Raw genomic sequence first — 16,902 nt, 5'->3', positions numbered from 1 at the left:
ACTTCAATTTTTCAGAACTTCCTCCATAGACTTAATGTATTTTTTCACATGACTCCAAATAAAATGAGCAGAATAAGAATTAAACCGAGATACCCTTAAACTATCTATTTCTGAGTCTTAAGGACAGATTTTTTAAAAAAGAAGAAAAAAATTATTATTTTAAGCTGTTTCTCCCCTCATGAAAAAGAATAGGGAAGACTCTATAGACTTCCTTGTTTGGGGCCAATTGCTGGAAGGATTTTCTTTGTAGTATTTCCAGTCCAACTTGAAGGGAGAGGAAGCAGCTGAAAACGCCCAGTGAATTGGCCCCACTTCATTTTTCTGGCCATGGCTCAGCTATTGCCTTGTGAAATAAATATTTCCAGCAAGTGTATGATCGCTAGAGATTTGGTGACACATGCGAATAAAGCTTCCTTAGTCGTCTACCTGGTATTAAAAGTTCTTGTTTGCAGTAGACGAAATTTTCAGAAATTCTTTTCTGATTTGTATTTATCTAAATGTGTATTTGTTGATAGTCATGTCTTTCAGAAGTAACTACTCATTTGATAGGTGGCTATGATCGATTGACAATTCAGGTACTGTGTTCAGAGTGGGCAGTTATTTTCTCTGTTTCAAGAATAAAGAACATATACTGTCTCAGACTTCAAGTCAGAAAAAGCCTCTGGTTGTGAGAAGAGAAGTGATTTGCTATTTAGTTGTATGTTTTATATTTTTTTTGTTTTATATTATAATTTTTAAGGTAAAAAATAGAGTCTGAAAAGTTCCTGACCCAAATTTTGTATAGCATTATTAAGGAATTGGGCCTTTGTTTCCCTGGATGTGTAGGGTTGCTCTTCTGCAGGCATCCTTCATTTTCTCACACTTTGATTTTTGTGGTTTGCTGGTTTTATGGCTTGGTTGTTGGGTTGTTTGTTTTTCTTTTGTTTTTTGCTTTTGTTACAAATTGACATTTTGTGGCACTCTTGCATTTAGGAAGTCTATTTTTCCAACATCCTGTGCTCACTTCATATCTCTGCATCATATCTCGGCAATTCTTAAAATATTTCAAGTTCTCTCACGCTATTGTGTACTTAGTATACTACGGTATAGTGTATACGTAACTTTTATGTGCACTATGATCAAACAAAACAATTCACGTGATTGTTTTAGTACAATAATCCCTTATTGCGGTGGTCTAGAACTGATCCTGCAGTGTCTCTGGGGTCTCCTTGGGAATTGTCCCACATCTCGTCTTTTATTTCATTACTCTTCATTCATTTCTATCCAACAGCAGAGGAGTAACTTGATGGATTAGATTTCATTTCTTTAATGCTCCACAGTAAGCATATTTCACAACAGAAAGTGAAGTTGTACAACCTGTTGTAGATCAAAGGACTCAGTGGCTGTTGTCTTTTTGTTTTCAACCAAACTCTATCATCAGATGAAGCAAAATCAGAGTAGAATTAGACAGTAAATAATTCCTTAGAATCAAAATACCATCAGCTGTAAGAGGACTCTTGGCTTGATGACAGGAGGCAAACAGCACATTCTCAAAAATCTCCTTTTGATGACAAAATGAGCTGGACAAAAGGCGATGATGCACATCATTATTTGCATTCTTAGTCTCAGTGCAGTGTGGACAGTGGTTACAGCAAAGCTTTAGTGTAGTATGAAATATTTATAAGACTCATTAATTTTTGCCTAACCTATTATAAATCCAAGGCCACTGTAGTTGCAGATGATTATGTGTCTGGTCTGAAGGGAATTATTGTTGAGCTTTCATGGATTTTCCTGGGGGAAAATGGACTGAAGCAGAAATGTAGTTGGATGTGACTGTAAGCTGTACATTTGAGGTATTCTTATCATTATACTGAAGCCTATAAGCTGAAATACATGACACAGCTGTCTCTCTGTCTTCACCAAAAATCATCCACTAATCCTATCATTATTATCTTCTCTGCCACCTGCTCCTAAGCTCTCACAGGCACACTTCTAGGCATGCATTTATGCTTTTTCTTTTTCTCTCCCATTAACTATGGATCAGGAAGACTTGGGGAGAGAAAAGGCATACCAGCCAACCTTCATACTAATTTATGCCTCCTTTGTATTTAGTGCTGAATTGCCTCTTACACATGTGGTCTCACTGTTGCTATTGCCACTAGTTTTATATGCACTTTAAACAGAAAAATTTGTTTCATTGCTTTTATGTAATATTTCCTTGATGCCCTAGTGTGGAACAGAACCTGCAGTATCTTCCCAAGCTGCTATAAAGTTGATTCTGACTGAGTGATATCGTGTGTCAGAATAGACCTGCCACAAAGAGTTTTAAAGGTTGTAATCTCTATAGGAGCAGCTTGCTAGATCTCTCTCCTGCTGAAATACTGGATAGCTTTGAACCACAGACCTTGTTAGAAACCAAAATGTTTATGCTACTAGGTTCTCCCCATAGGTGATAATAGTTATGGGTACATTTGACCAGGACCATATTTTGGAAATAGAGGAATCTTGATGTACTCTTACAAGTAGAATTCTTTTCTAAGCTTCTGTGCCTAGAATGGAGGAACCCTGACAGCACAATGGTGAAGAACTCTTAACTGCTAACTCCGAGGGTCAGTGGTTCAAAGCCTAAGCCATTCCATAGAAAAAGATATGAAAGCTTGCTTTCCTTTTATAACCTTGGAAATTATTTATAGTCTATGGGAGACTTCTGCCCTACCATGTAAGGTCTCTGAGTCAGAATCCACTTGATAGCTATGGTGTGGGATCCAGAATTTAGTGTTAAGAGTTGGATGAAAATAATAAGTAGTGAGTGATGTTTCTGGAAACAAGTGGCAATGTGTTTGAAGACAGAGTCATTATTCTTAACATGAATTATTTGATATTAGATAAAACTGAAGTCTGATATTTTACAGAGTCTAAAAAAATACTTAAAACTAGTGATTTGTATATGCTTTGGTAATAAAGCCAAACACTGGTTTATTTAATTATCATTATATTGTTTTTGTAGCTCAAAGCATTCAGTAAACCTAGTTTCCAAGGTGAATGTGTAGACTTTACAACAGAAGTTTCCAGTTTGACTTCGTTCATGCCAGGCTCTTTCAAAGTTCTTCGGGGTTGGTAAGTGTGCATGACTATTTCCTGCTGTTTTGTTTTAGCATATACAATGAGTTTTTAAATATTTTCCTTCCCCTGCATTCCAAAGTCTATGCCCCGGTCATTGTTAGTGCAGCGAAAGAAATTCAGGGAAGTGATTCCCCATGTTTGGAGGGTCCACTCCTGTTTTCTTCCAGACTCTGGAGCTTTCTCATATTAAGAAAAAATAAAAATGTTTATTTTTTTTCTTCACTGTTCCTCAACTGGCCTATAGAACTTTACCAAAGTTAGGTAATACAGAAAACAAGAATGCTAATTAATTTAATATTGGGAGCATTCTGATCCTTTTATTCTCACTTTCCTCTTAGGTTATGTTGTTGTTGTTGTGTTGTTGTTATGTGCCGTCGAGTCGTTTCCGACTCATAGCGACCCTGTGTACAACAGCCCTAAACCCTGCTCTGTCCTGCGCCAACCGCACCGCCTCTGACACACCCATCCCGATTACCCCAGTCACCGAATCAATCCATCTCATAGAGGGTCTTCTCCTCCTGCGCTGTCCCTCCACCCTCCCAAGCATGATGTCCCTCTCCAAGGACCCGTCCCTCCTGGCAACATGTCCAAAGTATGTCAGACGAAGCCCCAGAATCCTTGCCTCCAAGGAGTAGCTTGGTTTAATCCTCTCCAAGATGAATCTGTTTGTTTTCCTGGCAGTCCATGGTACATTCAGTACCCTTCTCCAGCACCACAGCTCAACAGCATCCACTCTCCTTCTGTCCTCCCTAGTCATTGTCCAACTCTCTGATGCATAACAAGCGATTGCAAATACCATGGCCTGTATCAGGTGCACCTTAGTCTCCAGAGAGACACTGTTGCTCCTGAGTACCTTAGAGAGGTCCTTAACAGCAGACTTTCCCATCGCGATATGCTTTTTGATTTCCTGACTGCTGGTGCCAAGAGTGTTGACTGTGGAGCCGAGCAAACTGAAGCTGATAACTTAGGTTATATCATCTACATATTTTGATCACTTAAACTTATTAGATACCATCGAAGAATGTTATAAAATATGACGTATTTTTATTCACACATATCACTTATACATTTTTTTAGAAAACCTTTGTTTTAAAATATTATCATCCACCATTTCACATGTAAATCTAAATTCCCAGATTTAGAGTTAAAAATCCACTACCAGCTGCTCCATGAGAGGAGGAAGATGGGTTATCTCCTCCTGTGTGATTATCTGCATCTGAAAACCCACTGGAAGGTCAGCCATGGGTTGGTTCTGACTTTATGGCAAACAACAACACAGCAGAGTTAGTATTTCTTAAAACCACACATCGATACTACATAAAGTAGTTCAGAAAATAGAAAAAGATGTAATTCTTCCAAACTTATTCTATGAAGCAAACATATCTTTGATACCAAAGTCAGGTAAAGACACTACTGAAACAGAAAACTATAGGCTAGTATCTCTCATGGACATAGATGTAAAAATCCTCAATAAAATCCTGGCCCGTAGAATTAAAAATTACATCAAAAAAATAATTGACAGTTACCAAGTGGGCATAATAGGTATGCAAGGATGGTTCAGCATAAGACAAATAATCAGTGTAATTCATAACACTAATAAGGCAAAGAACAAGAACCACACAATCCTATCAATTGATGCAAAAAAGGCCTTTTAAAAGTCAACATTCGAACATTCAACAAAATAGGAATGGGGGAATTTCCTCAGCATAATGAAAAAATATATATGCAAAACCAAGAATCAACATAATTCTTAATGGATATTGAAGGCATTCCTTTTAAGAACAGAAACTACACAAGGATGCTCATTATCACCTCTCCTTGTGAGTATTTTATTAGAAGTCTTAGCAAAAGGAAAGAGAAGGAAATAAGAGGTATCCAAATTGGCACAGAGGAGGTAAAATTATTTCCCTGTGCAGATGGTGAGATAGTATACTTAAAAAACCTTAAAGAGTCAGTAGCAAAACTACTGATCTTAGTTGACCAATTCAGCAAAGTGGCAGGATACAAGATCAGCATACACAAAACAATTAGATTTCTCTACAGTAACAAAGTGAATACAGAAATAGAGCTAAGAAAAACAATACCAATCACAAAAGCTAACCACACGGTTAAATACTTGGGAGTAAATCTAACTAGAAACACAAAAGACTTATTCAAAGAAAAGTATAAAACATTACCACAAGAAACAAAAAGAGACCTGGAGAAATGGAAGAATATACTATGCTTATGGATAGGAAGACTCAAATAGCGTGAAAATGACAATTCTACCGAAGGCAATCTGCAAGTTCCATGCAATCCTAATTCAGATACCAATTCCATTCTTTAACAAGATGGAAAAGGCAATTTCCAATTTAATCTGCACTGGAAAGAGATTCTAAAACAGTAAAGTACTCGTGAAAAAGAAAAACAAGGTAGGGTGCATCTTACTCCCTTATCTCAAATCCTAACAGCCATGATGGTCAAGACAGTGTGGTACTGGTACAGTGACAGACACATAGATCAATGAAATAGAATTGAGAACCCAGAAATCAGCTCATCCATCTATAGTCAACTGATTTTTGACAAGGAGACAAATTCAATTAAGTGGGGAAATGAAAGCCTCTTTAACAATTGGTATTGGTATCTCTGGGCACATCAAAAACTTTTTCCAACAGGGTGAAAAGAAGACCTACAGACTGGGAACCACATTTGGTAATACCATCTCAGACAAGAATCTTGTAACAAAAGTTTACAGAATACTCCTGGGCCTCTATAAAAAAAAGACTGATAACCCAATTACAAAATGGGCAAAAGACATGGAAAGAATTTTCAAGGAGGAAGATATTCGAATGGCAAACAGATAACATGAAGAAATGCTCCAAATCATTGGTAATAAGAGAGGTGCAAATCAGAACCACAATGAGGTACCATCTCACTCCAGTAAGAGTAGCAAAGTTTAACAGGGCAGCAAGTAATAGATGTTGGAGAGGATGTGGTACGAAAGGAACTCATATATTATTAGTGGGATTGTAAAATGGTACAACCATTCTGGAAGGCAGTTTGGCCCTTCCTCAAAAAGCTGAACATAGAAATTCCATATGACTCAGCTATTCCACTGCTTGGAATATACCCTGAGAATATGAAAACTGAGGCACAAATGGAGATTTGTACACCAGTGTTCATAGCAGCATTATTTACCATCACAAGAACATGGAAACAGCCCATATGTCCAACCACAAATGAATGGATCAAGAAATTATGGTACATTCACGCAGTGGAATACTATGCAGTACGCAGGAGCAATAACTTTGTAAATTATTACCTAACTTGGGAGGGACTGGAGAACATTATGCTGCGTGAACTAACTCAGTCCCACAAGGATAAATATTGTATAACACTGTTATTGTAGAATGGGTATAAGGATACAGGAGGGGTTGGAGAGGCTGGAAGCAGAGAGATGTGGATATACAGAGGAAGGGGAGATTAATCATTGGGTTGTACAATTTGATGGGGGGAGTGTGAGGGGAATTGAAATAATTTGTTCAAATTTGTATTTAAATTTTGTAAATAAACTAGTGGAAAAAAAAAAGCCAGCCTGTGGAGGGAGAAGGAAGGGAGAGGGGGTAAAATGTGCAACAACGAATGAATGAAAATCTAACTTGTCTGTAAACTTGTTAAAATGACAATTAAAATAAAAAATTTTATTTAAAAAAACAATTCATGTTGGCAAAATTGGAACACTATCTGTAAAAAACTCAAGTGAGTCTCACATCTCACATCATACACAGGACACAACTGCAAGTGCATTAAGGACTTAGAAGTAAAACCAGTGTCTGTATGCTTCATCAGGGAAATGCTTGGAAGAACTCTAGAAGCCCTAATTTACAATATGAACAGTGTTTGAACCATCTTGACAAACCTACAACCAGGAAAGAATAAGAATCAAATCCCTATGCACATCAAAAACTCTCCAACAGGGTACAAAGGAAAGATACAGACTGGGTAAACATATTTGGTAATGACATATCTGATAAGGGACTCTTATCTAAAATTTATAGAAAACTCCAGCACCTCAACAGTAAAAATATGTATAACCCAATTGCAAAATGGGCACAGCATATGAATAAACCTTTCTCCAAAAAAGACATTTAGATTGCAACCACAGGAAGTAGTGTTCAAAATTCCTAGCTTTCAGAGAAATGTGGATAAAAACAACTCTGACATATAATCTCACCCCAGAATCAATAGTAAAGTTCAGCAGAGCAGCAAACAACAAATGTTGGCGATGTGGAGAAATTGGAACCCTTACTCACTGTTGGTGGCAGTGTAAAATGGGGCTACCACTATGGAAGGCAGTATGGCACTTTCTCAAAAAGTTGGAAATAGAAATAACCATTTGACCCAGCAGTTCCACTACTAGAAATAGATCCTAAAGAAACCAGAGCTGCCACCCAAACAGATATGCACACTCATGTTTATTGCTATTTTACTCACAATAACAAAGAAATGGAAACAATCCAAGTGCCCATCAACAAATAAATGAATAGAAAAACTATGGTATATTCACACAAAGGAACTCTTAAACTTACACAACAGTGTCCCTGAAGGACATTATGTTGAGTGAAATATCTCAGTCACAAGAGGACAAATACTACATGACACCACTTTTATAAAACAAGACTTATATGGGTGTTGTAGGGAAACTAAGAAAATAGGAGCTAAGTAATGAATACTGCATTGGATCAGATGAAGGAAAGAATTGTTTAGTAATAGAGCTCTTGTCCCAACCCATAGCTGACCCTCCAGCAGGTTTTCAGAGGCAATTAATTGCATAGCAGGAGAAACCATCTTTCTCCTGTGGAGTGGCTGGTGAATTCAAACTGTGTGCCATCAGGATTGAAGCACAGCTTCTTTGCCACTAGGCCACCATGCACTCTAGAAAAAAACTTTAAAAGGAATATATATGATGAGACATTATTTTTATGACAACAGTCCAAAATAAGAAATGAATAGCAAAATGGACTGGAGAAGGTGTCGGGAGGAAGAAATTATGGATCAGTGAATGAATGTAGTTTTGTTGTTTTTTTCTTTTTTTAAAAGTTAACTGGGAGGTAGGGAGGAGAATGCAACAGTGAGTGAATGAAGGAAAATCCAACTTTTCTGTAAACTTTTGTTAAAATCACAGGAAGAAAAAAATATATTGCTATGTTTTGGATCAGGTACTCTTTAAGCTTTAAACTGACATCTTTACTTTTTAGAACTTTGGTGAGGTGATTTTTGGTGAGCAGATTTTTCTAGAGTAGCACGTCTTTTGATTTCTTGACTGCTGTTACTGTGGTTATTAATTATGGATCCAAATAAAATTAAATCATTGATAACTTCAGTCTTTTCTCCATTTGTCCTGATGTTGCCTGTTGGCATAGTGGTTAGGATTTTTGTTTTCTTGATGTTGAGATGTATCCCATATTGAAGTCTAAAGTTTTTGATCTTCTGCAGTAATTGCTTCAAATCTTCACCTTCTGCAAGCAAAGTTGTGTCATCTGCATGTCGTAGATCGTTGATGAATATTCCTCTAATCCTGATGTCATATACTTCTTGTAGTTCAATTTTTCAAATGATTTGAGCATATGCAGATTTAAAAGTAGTGAGTGGTAGTGAGTTGTAAGCTTTGATTATAGTGGCTAAAAAATTGGCTGAATTTTTCTATTTCATAGAATTATTGAGAGTTTAGAAAAAGAACTTATTTGAAGTACCTACCTAATCTCCTTATCCCATAGTAGATACACAGTAAATTATAGTTTTTGCTTTTAATTTTACTAAGTACTGCTTCTGGCCTATTTCTTGATTTTTACCTTGGTACTGAGTCTGTACTGCCAAGTTGTTCCTAATATCTTACTGTTTGCATTTTTAGCTGGCTCCTGTATTATCAAGGGGACATATCAGATAACCAGTGCGTGTTAGAGGAAGGTCTCTATGCTGACCTTACTTCCTGTGGCTGTCCAGCATCTGAAGTGAAATCCCTCTCGCCCATTCGCTATGTAAGTGCTTTGCTGAATATATGTCTTTCACATTTTTTCGTTGTAGTTTTGTTACCACGAGTATTATTGTGAAGTTGGAAGAAATGATACAGGGGGAAATATCAAGATTTGAATAATTCACTTCTTGCTGTTTTATACAAGTAACATTGAAGTTCACTGAATAAGTTCAAGCAAAATTTCAGTGATATTTTCCTTTCATTTTATTTATTAACTTTCTTTAGCTTGAATGTAAAACTCAAAGACGAAAGGCATATGGAGTTGGGCGCATGTCTCCCTTCACTTTTGAAACCAAATTGAATGGCACTAACTAGTAAGATTACGTAGTTTCCTCATCTGTAAAAGCTAAGAAAATCTAAGGCTACTGGGATGTAAAGTGAGATGATTCTTGTAAAGAACATGACACCTGTGAAAACTGAATACACTTTAGCTTTAATCATTAAAGTTGTTATTATTTGCAATCGCTTGTTATGCATCAGAGAGTTGGACAATGACTAGGGAGGACAGAAGAAGAGTGGATGCTTTTGAGCTGTGGTACTGGAGAAGGGTACTGAATGTACCATGGACTACCAGGAAAACAAACAGATTCATCTTGGAGAGGATTAAACCAAGCTACTCCTTGGAGGCAAGGATTCTGGGGCTTCATCTGACATACTTTGGACATGTTGCCAGGAGGGACGGGTCCTTGGAGAGGGACATCATGCTTGGGAGGGTGGAGGGACAGCGCAGGAGGGGAAGACCCTCTATGAGATGGATTGATTCAGGGACTGGGGTAATTGGGATGGGTGTGTCAGAGGCGGTGCGGTTGGTGCAGGATAGAGCAGGGTTTAGGGCTGTTGTGCATAGGGTCGCTATGAGTCAGAAACGACTCAACGGCACATAACAACAACAGGAAAATGAATAACTTGATTACCCTATTATTCTTTGATTAAACAAGAAATGGGACAATCTGTCTGCCACTCAGGTTCATAATATTTTAGTACTGCCAGTCTTGATTTTTGATCTCATTTTGAGAAACAAGGATGTGATGTGCACAGAACTCTTAAGTCATTTTGGACTTTTATAAAGTCCACATTTATAAAGTGGTTTCTTTTCAGAAAAATCCTAAGAATTTTTAATGTCAGAAAAAGAGGATCAATCACTACTCTAGGATGTTAATTTGAGGGTCTTACTCAATCAGGTATTTGCATAGAAAGTAGAAAGGATCTGGGCTATATTTTAAAAGGATAATCAGTATTACTCAGGAAAGGTGAACAGTCTCCTCTTGTGCAATTTACAGCCTCTGAAAACTCACTAGAGGGTCAGCTGTGAGTCAGTTCCAACCCCATGGCACATAACAGCAATCATTAAGAAGCATAACTGTAGTACTTCCTAGGAATGTATCTGGTCAAAGCTAAGATCTACACAGAGTTGATCAGACAATCTACATGATACTAGGAATGACTCAGATGTTTCAGCCAGACAGAGCTGACAACAGGGATAATCACCATACTCAAGATCTTTTATCTCTCACTTTAAGCAATGCAGTCTTATTTCACAGGGCATTCCTGGATAGAGTATCCTTGGTCTGTGACTAAGAATAGAATCTTGGATTAGGGACAAGAACAGAAATAAAATTCTTGGTCTCTTTCAGCAGCACATTAATCACCAGCTTGGAAAGACTTAAATATCTACTGATGCCTCATGTCTATTTAAAGAAAACTGATTAAACAAAACAAAAAAAAATGAGAATGTGATGTGGTCATTCTCTTCTGCCATTCATAATGCCACAGAAGACATTGGAAAGGAAGACTGCATTGAATTAAAAGGAATGTTCTTAGAAATTTTTAACTGTCCAAGTTACTCAACAGTACATAACAACAACAATCAGCAGATACTTATTTGCTAATAATGCTAAAAACAAATGTAGTTCTGAATATGAAAGTGCTATCTTGAAAGGGTTTGCAAGACCCCTGATTGAGTGAACTGAATTTCTATGGAAGGCATTTAGTCAGTGAGCAGTTCACACAAAAACATGCACAAACGCACCAAGATCAATGAGCATTACTATTTTTTCTTTGAAAAGAAAAAAATTCTTTTCTGTTCGTGAGTTACCAGGTAAGTAGTTAAAATTTAGAGTGAAAACATATAGAAAAAGAGTTGGCTTTTGTGATGTTAACTTAAAGCTTTCTTAGCTATTACTTTAGCCCCATCTGGTCTCTAACTACCTTAAGTGCAGACACATGAGCTTGAAAATCATCAATAGCTGTGGGACAGAGAGAGAGAGAATATGAGTGAATGAATTTCTAACACTGAGGAGCTAGATTTGCAGTAAGCAAGACTGAGGGAGACTGGAGTAAGACCCTGATGAGCGTGATACCAGAGTGAAACCCTGGTCAGAGAGAGACCTGGGTGAGATCCTGGTTTTAATGATCAACAGGCTTTGGCATTGCTGTGGAGAAGCTGTGGCAAGGTATAATCAGAGGACCCCTGAGATAAAGGTCACAGTTAATGGTTTTGCTCTTCTTGCTGAATGATAGAAGGAAGGAAAAGCTGACTGCTGAACTGAAACCAGAGCCTGGACTAATTGAAGAATTGTGCCTTGGGATTGCTGGACTAAAATCTAGACTTATTTTGGGTGATATTTTTACTCCCCCTACTTTCCAGCTTACTTTCCTAATAAACCTCACTCTTGATACCACAACTATGAATAAAGTCTGTGTGTCAACAATGAACTTGGACCCAGTAATTGGTGGAAATAGGTACAAGAACATGGGGAGTGGTGTGTCTGACTTAGCAGCTGTTTGCTGCTATGGATATTGTTGATGCTCCTTTATGAAGTGAGCAGAAATCAGATATAGCTACTGCCATCCCCATGTTCCATCTGCTAACCTCACGGCTTTGAATAAACTATAGTATGTAATTGTTTTTCCTTGCTTTGGATCTGTGGAATGTAGGCAGTCTGTGTAAAGGTGCCTCTTGGGAAATATTTATAACTATAGCCTTTCCACTCCAAGAACTATTGGTATTAGTTGTGTACTGTCAAATTGGAATCAACCCATAACTGACCCTCCAGCCAGTTTTCAGAGGCAGTTGAGTGCACAGGAGGAGATTGCCCATCTTTCTATGGAACAGCTGGTGCATTCAAACCTCATGCCTTTGAGATTGCAGCACAGTTTTTTACCACTAGGCCACCAGAGCTCCATTAAAGAAAATGTTGTTGTTTACCATAGAGTTGGAACCGACCCATAGCAGACCTTCCAGTGGGTTTTCAGAGGCAGTTAATCACATGGGAGGAGGTGGCGCATCCTTCTCCCACAGAGAAGCTGGTGACCTCAAGCCACATGCCTTTAGGATTGCAGCACAGCTCCTTACCACTAGACCACCAGAGCTCGCTGTTAGAGAATATAAAGAACTAAAGAATCTTTCTACTTTATATAAGGGCAGCACATTAGTTTTATTAATATCTTACATAATACGTAAAATTTTAGGAATGTCTTTGTTGAAGGTGTGTTTGGGTAGCTGCTAGGTTTGCTGTTGAATGTAAGGTGAGTTTGGGGCATCTTAGCGGTGACCCACAGACTGAATAAGAAGTCTCACCAGATAGCATTACTTTTTTTAAGGTCAACTATGCTTCACACTGGGAGTCCCAAAACCTTAGGGAACCTAGGATGATTGGTTTGTAACCCAATGGTTAGCTTAGTAATTTGTAGTAGGTAGAGGAATGTTGTTTTCTGATGACTGGCATGATTGAGAACTGTTTCCCAATCATCTTTCTACTACTCTCTGAAGAATATGTAAAACTGGTCATCTGAAGGTAATTTGCTGAGCATGAGATTGAAGTGAAATGAAATGTAGGTGACTTGAGAGTTAGCTTTTCTAGGCTGTTGTTCCCCACAAAAGAGAAACATCCCACCCTCTGGAATCCATATTGCACAGACCCTTCACGTCCCCTTTCCCTGTGCAAAATTGCACACACTCTTTCTACTCTGCATGTTGCCTTCAGTTGATGTCCTTTCTCCACCTACTGTGTTCTTAGTTGATCTAACTTTTTCCTGTAATTAAATATAATTAATAAATCATCCTGCTTAGGCCATAACCACTTGCGGATTTGCCAGGAAATATGTCTATATTGTTAATTTAGACTTCATATATGTATGGGCTAATCCTTTTGTTTTGTTTTATTAGTTAAAACTACAGAATGCTGTTGTTTGGTACTGCCAAGTGAACTAGAATTCAGAACAACACTGTGAACAGCAGATCGGAACCTTGCCCTACACTCACCATCCTCATCATTTCTGATAGGCTCGAATCTAGAGTTGCAGGCCCTGTCTCAATCCGTCTTGTTAAAGATCTCCCATTCTTTCTCTGATGGTCCTCCTTTCCCAGCATGATGTGGTCTCTGCTGACAACATATCCAAAGCATGTGAGGTGAAATTTTACCATCCTTTGATCTGAGGAGCACTCTGGTTATCCTCCCTCCAAGACATACCTGTTTGTTCTTTGGACAGTCCTTGAAATATTTTTTCAGCACTCTTTCTCTAACACAGTGATGCAAAAGTATCAATTCTTCTGTCAACCTTATTCATTGTCCAACTTTCAGACACATAGGAAGTAATTGAAAAGACATGACTTGGATCAGGTACACTGGTCGTTAAACTGGCTTCCTTGTGATTTAGAACTTTGGAGACACTCTTGACAGAAGATTCCCAAGTGTAGCACATCTTTTGATTTCTTGAATGTTGTTACCATGGGTACTGATTGAGAATCCAAGTAACATCAAATCATTGACAACTTCAGTATTTTCTCTATCTATCTGTGATGTTGCCCATTGATCTAATGGTGAGGATTTTTGCCTTCTTGATGTTGAGATGTAATCTGTATTAAAGGCTGTAGTCTTTGATCATCTGCAGCAAGGATGCTGGGTGTTGCCGAACGTTGACATTCTCAGAAATGTTCTAGTTTTGTGCATAATTGCCATAATATATTGAGTTTTAATATACTTTCTTTCCATATAAGACCACTATGTTCTTGAAATGACAGTTTGCTCCTGGTGGATTTCTGTTTGTGGATGATGTTATACTGTATCTTGCTGAGGTCCATGGATGCTTAATGTGCACTTTTATACTCATTTAACAGAAACGGAAAATAGATTTTAAACTTCTACTTCTCACTAATGTGACCTTGGGCAAATTATTTAGTTTGGCCACAGTTAAATAATCTCTAATGAAACTACTGGAATAAGTGTTTCCAAATTTTTAATAGCTTCCAGTTGTGTTGCAAAAAGTACCCAAAGCATATGAAGGTATATATTGGTGGATTAGCTTTTGTAAGGTTATTTTTTTAGAACAATCCCCAAAATCTCAGTGGTTTACAGTAACAAATGTTAAGTTTTTCCACACATTGCAGAAAATATAATTCAACTATTCATTCTTTACTCTAGGCCATGAGCTGGTTTTAAGTTTTAAAACAAATCAGTTGCCATTCAATTTATTTTGACTCATTGTGACTCCATGTACATCAAAGTATAATCATACTCCATAGGATTTTCAGCATCTGACTTTTTGGAATTAGGTTGCCTGGCATTTCTTGCAAAATGCACTTGGTTGTGAACTACCAGGCTTTCTGTTTGTGTGTGTGTAAAATTCATTCTAAAAATAGGCATTGTTGATATAGGATTCTTTTTCTATTCGAATTTATTGAAAGATTATACTTTGGCCTTGGATATTACTAAGTTATAATAATATAAAGATAGTTTTAGAAACTGGTAGTGGATGGGAAACCTAGGTAAGAAAAGCAGTATAGCCATTATATATAACTTCATCTCTTGATGGAATGATTTAAAGCCAGACTGTATACTAAGTAAAAAGGTAGGCACATGAGAGCAGGCTATGTTAGCAAATGCAAAATGATCAAAGCAAGTAGTAACTTCGAGGTTCAGGTTGCCCTGCCAGGCACTCATGCACTGGCATAGTTGTGTGTAGGGTAACCTGCTTTTACTGAGTTTCCATGGGAGCAGCAGTCCTATTCTCTAGTGTCTCCTTGGTGCCTTGGCTTAGAAATTTGTTTGGTCTCTTTTGAAATAATAATCCAATCTTGGCAGCTTTATGCAGACAGAGCAAAAGAAACATAACAAAATACTATAGAAAACTTCAAATGAAATTATTACTCTGATGATGTCAGTGATCTTAAGAGGTAAAATAAGAATTGGCAAGGCTGATTCATCCTGTGCAAGGCTGCTGAATAAGCAGTACAGCCACAAATAGAAGGAAGACTTGTTAGTGATAAATCCAAACACAGAATGAAAGTGCTGCACTTTATTCACTGTTGAAGATACTGGTTACTAGTATACTTTTATGTTGAACCTGTGCATAGTTCATACTATTAGCTATGATACTCATTTTGAGGATAAAAGCCAGCAAAAACCTGTTTTAAAAATCACTCTTCCTAGTAAAACATTTGAAATGTTTTCCTTTACGTTTTTAGGAAGAAGACAAAGATCTCTACTATCACCACTTGTATTCAGTAGTATCCCTGCATTGTAGGGAAGCTAAGAAAGTTTAGAACTAAAAAAAAGTGTAAAAAAAGAAACAGAACTATCAAGACCCGCTACAGACAAATTATTACAGTTGATGTGTATTTTTTTAAAGTTGCTAGATAAAAGGATGCTTAAAAAGAAATCTGAGATAAGTAAGACTTTTATGGAAAAAAATCATAAAAACTTTACTGAAAGACATAAAAGAAGGCTTTAACAAAGTGGGGAAAGATAAGCTTTTATAGACAAAAGACTATTGTAATAATGAGATCCTCTCAACATTAACACAGTTTGCAAGGTATTTTGTCTTTTGAGTGAAGGAATGAATATATAAAACAAAACAAGCTTATTCGGAATTTATTTGGAAAATGGATAGGTTGGATGTGTTAGAATAGAGTTTATAGATAGTGTCCAGTTTAGAAAATGTAGTAACGTATTACTAAAAATAATATCTTCCAATGAAAAAGAAAAAAAAATCATATAAAATCATGGGCAGTTGGAATATTTTCTTTCCACTCACCATGTATACTCTGTGCTTCAGTTTATCTGTAAAGTAGGGATAATGATAGTACTTTTATTAGAGACAAATAGTAAAAATTAATATATCGCTCCACCATTCCTAATCTGAATATGTTTTGAGATTTGGGATTCCTCAAATTTTAAGTAATATTATCATCAATTCAGTGACTGGGGTAATGGAAATAGGTGTGTCAGAGTCAGTAAGACTGGCACAGAATACAGCAGGGTTTACGGCTTTTGTACATAGTGTTGCTATGAATCACTAAGATTCAAAGGTACATAACACCACAACAACAATGGCTCATTCGTGCTGAAATCCCAAGGCATTTCATTTGAATCCACAACTTGCTCCACAGGTGAAAGAAGGGCAGTCTCCTCCCTTGGGATTTACTGCCTCTGAAAACCTGTTGGAGGCTCTGCTATTGGCCAGTTCTAACTCAAGAATATGTAACAACAGTGACTCATTAAGGAAGCACTGGTGACCTAGTGTTAAGAAGCTGTGCTGCAATTTTGAAGTCATGCTGTTTGAATCCATGAGCTGTTTTGTGGAAAAAGGATGGACAGTCTTCACCCATGGATTAAATGCCTTTGAAAACTTTTTAGGAGAGTCAGTTGTGGGTTGGTTCCAACTTGAGGGCAAACAACAACATGACTCATAAGCAGTATGGCGCTTTCTCAAAAAGTTGCAAATAGAGATACCATTTGACCCAGCAATTCCACTACTGGGAATATACCCTGAAGAGACCATAGCTG

At 37.4% G+C, this 16,902-nt stretch overlaps 1 protein-coding gene across 1 annotated transcript in view; it reads left to right on the top strand.

Moving 5' to 3' along the window:
- Nucleotides 1–16,902, top strand: part of LOC102855222 — a 196,698-nt gene that overhangs the window by 150,999 nt on the left and 28,797 nt on the right. Inside the window, exons 18-19 of the mRNA XM_006903124.1 lie at nucleotides 2,987–3,096; nucleotides 8,993–9,119. Of these exons, the coding sequence (XP_006903186.1) occupies nucleotides 2,987–3,096; nucleotides 8,993–9,119 (237 nt within the window). The remainder of the gene's footprint in view (nucleotides 1–2,986; nucleotides 3,097–8,992; nucleotides 9,120–16,902) is intronic.

The sequence above is a fragment of the Elephantulus edwardii genome, unplaced genomic scaffold (genome assembly GCF_000299155.1).
Source record: "Elephantulus edwardii isolate Elephantulus edwardi_28Jun2011 unplaced genomic scaffold, EleEdw1.0 scaffold00513, whole genome shotgun sequence".
Classification (NCBI taxonomy): Eukaryota; Metazoa; Chordata; class Mammalia; order Macroscelidea; family Macroscelididae; genus Elephantulus; species Elephantulus edwardii.
The sequence above is the reverse complement of the archived record's forward strand: the minus strand, read 5'-3'. Positions and strand labels throughout refer to the sequence as shown.